The 2500-nt window shown below is 49.6% G+C and overlaps 1 protein-coding gene across 1 annotated transcript in view; it reads left to right on the forward strand.

Moving 5' to 3' along the window:
- The window catches only part of Evx2 (even-skipped homeobox 2), a 3597-nt gene extending 3451 nt beyond the window's left edge, over positions 1–146 (forward strand). The window contains exon 4 of the mRNA XM_005373888.1: positions 3–146. Coding sequence (XP_005373945.1) covers positions 3–146 — 144 coding nt within the window. The remainder of the gene's footprint in view (positions 1–2) is intronic.
- Positions 147–2500: the final 2354 nt, after the last annotated feature.

Here is a 2500-nt window from a genome sequence, read left to right on the forward strand (position 1 = left end):
CGGGGGCCGCGGGAGGCTCGGACTTCGGCTGCAGCGCCGCGGCGCCGCGCTCCGAGAGCGGCTTCTTGCCCTACTCGGCCGCGGTCCTCAGCAAGACCGCGGTGAGTCCTCCAGACCAGAGAGATGAAGCGCCGCTGACCAGATAACTACGTCGCCGCCGCCAGGGGGCCGCGCCTGCCGCTTGCCGGGGTCCGGGAGACCCTTGTGCGCCCTCTGTGCGCCCTCTGTGCGCCCCCGTTGCCCTCTGCGCGCTCCCTGGGCGCCCCGTGTGTGCCCCCTGCTCCTTCTGCGCGATGCCCGCTGCCATCGCCGCCGCCAGGGGGCGCCCCGGGGCGCGAGAGGTTGGAAGGAACCTGCGGTGACCTGGGGGGAAGGAGCTGGTGTGAAAGCCTGGTGGGCGTCCCCCCAAATTATTTCTATTTTTGTATTTTCCATCCAGCCGTCTCTCCTCTTCTCCCTCCTGTATGTTTCCCGACGTCCGGGCCCCACTTCCCGCGCTGTCCAGAGCTATTGGTCTCCCCCGAAGACAATCTCCCCGCCCCCAAACCAGGCCCCCTGTGCGCCCGCAGCCCGGGGTCTGGGGCTCAAGCGCGTGGCCAGAGGCAATGGATGACCGCGACAAAGGGGAGGGGAATGGGTGCACTAGTGCTTGGGGAGGAGGAGTCACTCCCGAGGTTTATGCTGCTGCTCTTTTTCTTCTAGCCTTCTTTTCTTTTCTAACGAGGGTGGAAGGAGGTGGCACATTTTCTCTCCACCTGAGCCTGTTAGGGGTCCTGTTCGAGGCGAGCCGGAGAACCGGAGCGGGAGAAGGCCGGGAGGGGGCGGAGCGGGTGGCTGCGGCTGCTCCGGGACAAGAGCGCGTAATGCGCGCGGGAGCGAGGCCCGGAGCGCCGGAGCCGCCTTCGCCGGGCAGGACAAAGACGAGGTGGGAAGGGGCTGGGGTCGCGCCTCCTCCTCGGGCCGCTACTGTTCTCTTTTGGTCTTTGGTTTGGCTACTGGTGAAATGGAAGTGTCTTGCATATTTTCATGCAGAGATGACGGCTAATGAGGTTGCCACAGCCGGGTCAGGGAAGGAAAAGGGAAACGAAGGAAAGATGAGGGCAAGATTGACAGATCACTGTAGTGTACGGAGAGGCATGTCCAGCTCAGTTTTCCAACTAGTACCGGGTTCCACTCGATCTGGGAAATACTTGAATCTCTAGGTGTATATTGTCTGAAACATTTCCTTAGACACTTTTCTAAGTTCGAGCTCTATTCTCCTCGACCCCTTCCCTCCTCGCTTTCCTTTTCCTCGGGTAAAACGGTTCTTGGCATATTTTCCACGCATGTCTATTGCGCCTTTTCTGAAAAGCCAGCGCTGGGTTACTGAGACCCGCTCTGCTAACCCCAGCTACAGGAGGGGTTTCCTTGAACTTGAAGAAAGGTACATCAAAACCCACCAGTGTTAACTGCCACGTCAATTTTGATGCTAATAATGTGCAGATTATGACGAAAATTGCCAATCATGCTCTCTGATGGACCTCCTTTGAATGTGGAATTGGAGAAAAGTTCCCCGCACGGAGACCTGCTGTCAAGTACTAACAACCCGCTAAGGGAAGTCATTAGGAGAGACGGATAAGAGACTCGGTACATAAAACATTGTTCTTGGTGCATAGAATGTATGTTATTTAATGTTATCTCTGTTACCTGAAGTGATTTCACAGAAGAAAGCCACGTTCTTATCATCTCAATTGCCAATTTTCATTTTGGTAACTTGGACGCCCTGGGTAGACTTTTCTCTGTTAAGTTGATATTCCACCAATGTGAACAGCCTCATTAAATCAAGCCCAGATATTTCCATAATGCTCCCCGCAGAGCCACTTCGCTCCTCACATAATGAGATTTTCTGAAGAGTTGAAGCCCTAAAATAACTTGCTAGTGCATGTTTAGGCCCAGCGAAGTGGGTATATGTGTGTATTAAAATGTAGGTATGCTACCTACGTGTGTCTGTGTATATATATGTATATGCACATATATGCATAGATATATTCGTCCTCTTAAAAGAAAACATATGTAAGAGATACACACATATCCATCCACATTGGCACTATTTTCTGCGATTTATTTCAAACTCATTTCCTGACATATTTTTGTCATTTAAAGACACTGGATTTTAAAATCTCATTTCCTAACAATAGGCTCTCAGTAAACTTCTGAAATAATTCATTTTCCAGGAGAAATTATTATTTTTATCAAATGGAAAATATTTCAAGGGGAAGCAGTATTTCAAAACTCCTGGGATCTATTAAAATATTCCCATAAAATATTAGAGAACTTCCCAAGGAAATAGTAATGATGTAAAACTCAATTTACTGTTTTCTAAGAGATGAGACTACTTATGTAAAATATTAATTATACCAGCTCTTATTAACTAAGTTTACATTTAAAAATATTAATATATAATTTAAAATAAACCAAAATATGGTACCCTTTTATCAGCTTTACCTTTCTAGATTGTTAA

Source organism: Chinchilla lanigera, unplaced genomic scaffold (genome assembly GCF_000276665.1).
Source record: "Chinchilla lanigera isolate Chin_1 unplaced genomic scaffold, ChiLan1.0 scaffold00002, whole genome shotgun sequence".
Classification (NCBI taxonomy): Eukaryota; Metazoa; Chordata; class Mammalia; order Rodentia; family Chinchillidae; genus Chinchilla; species Chinchilla lanigera.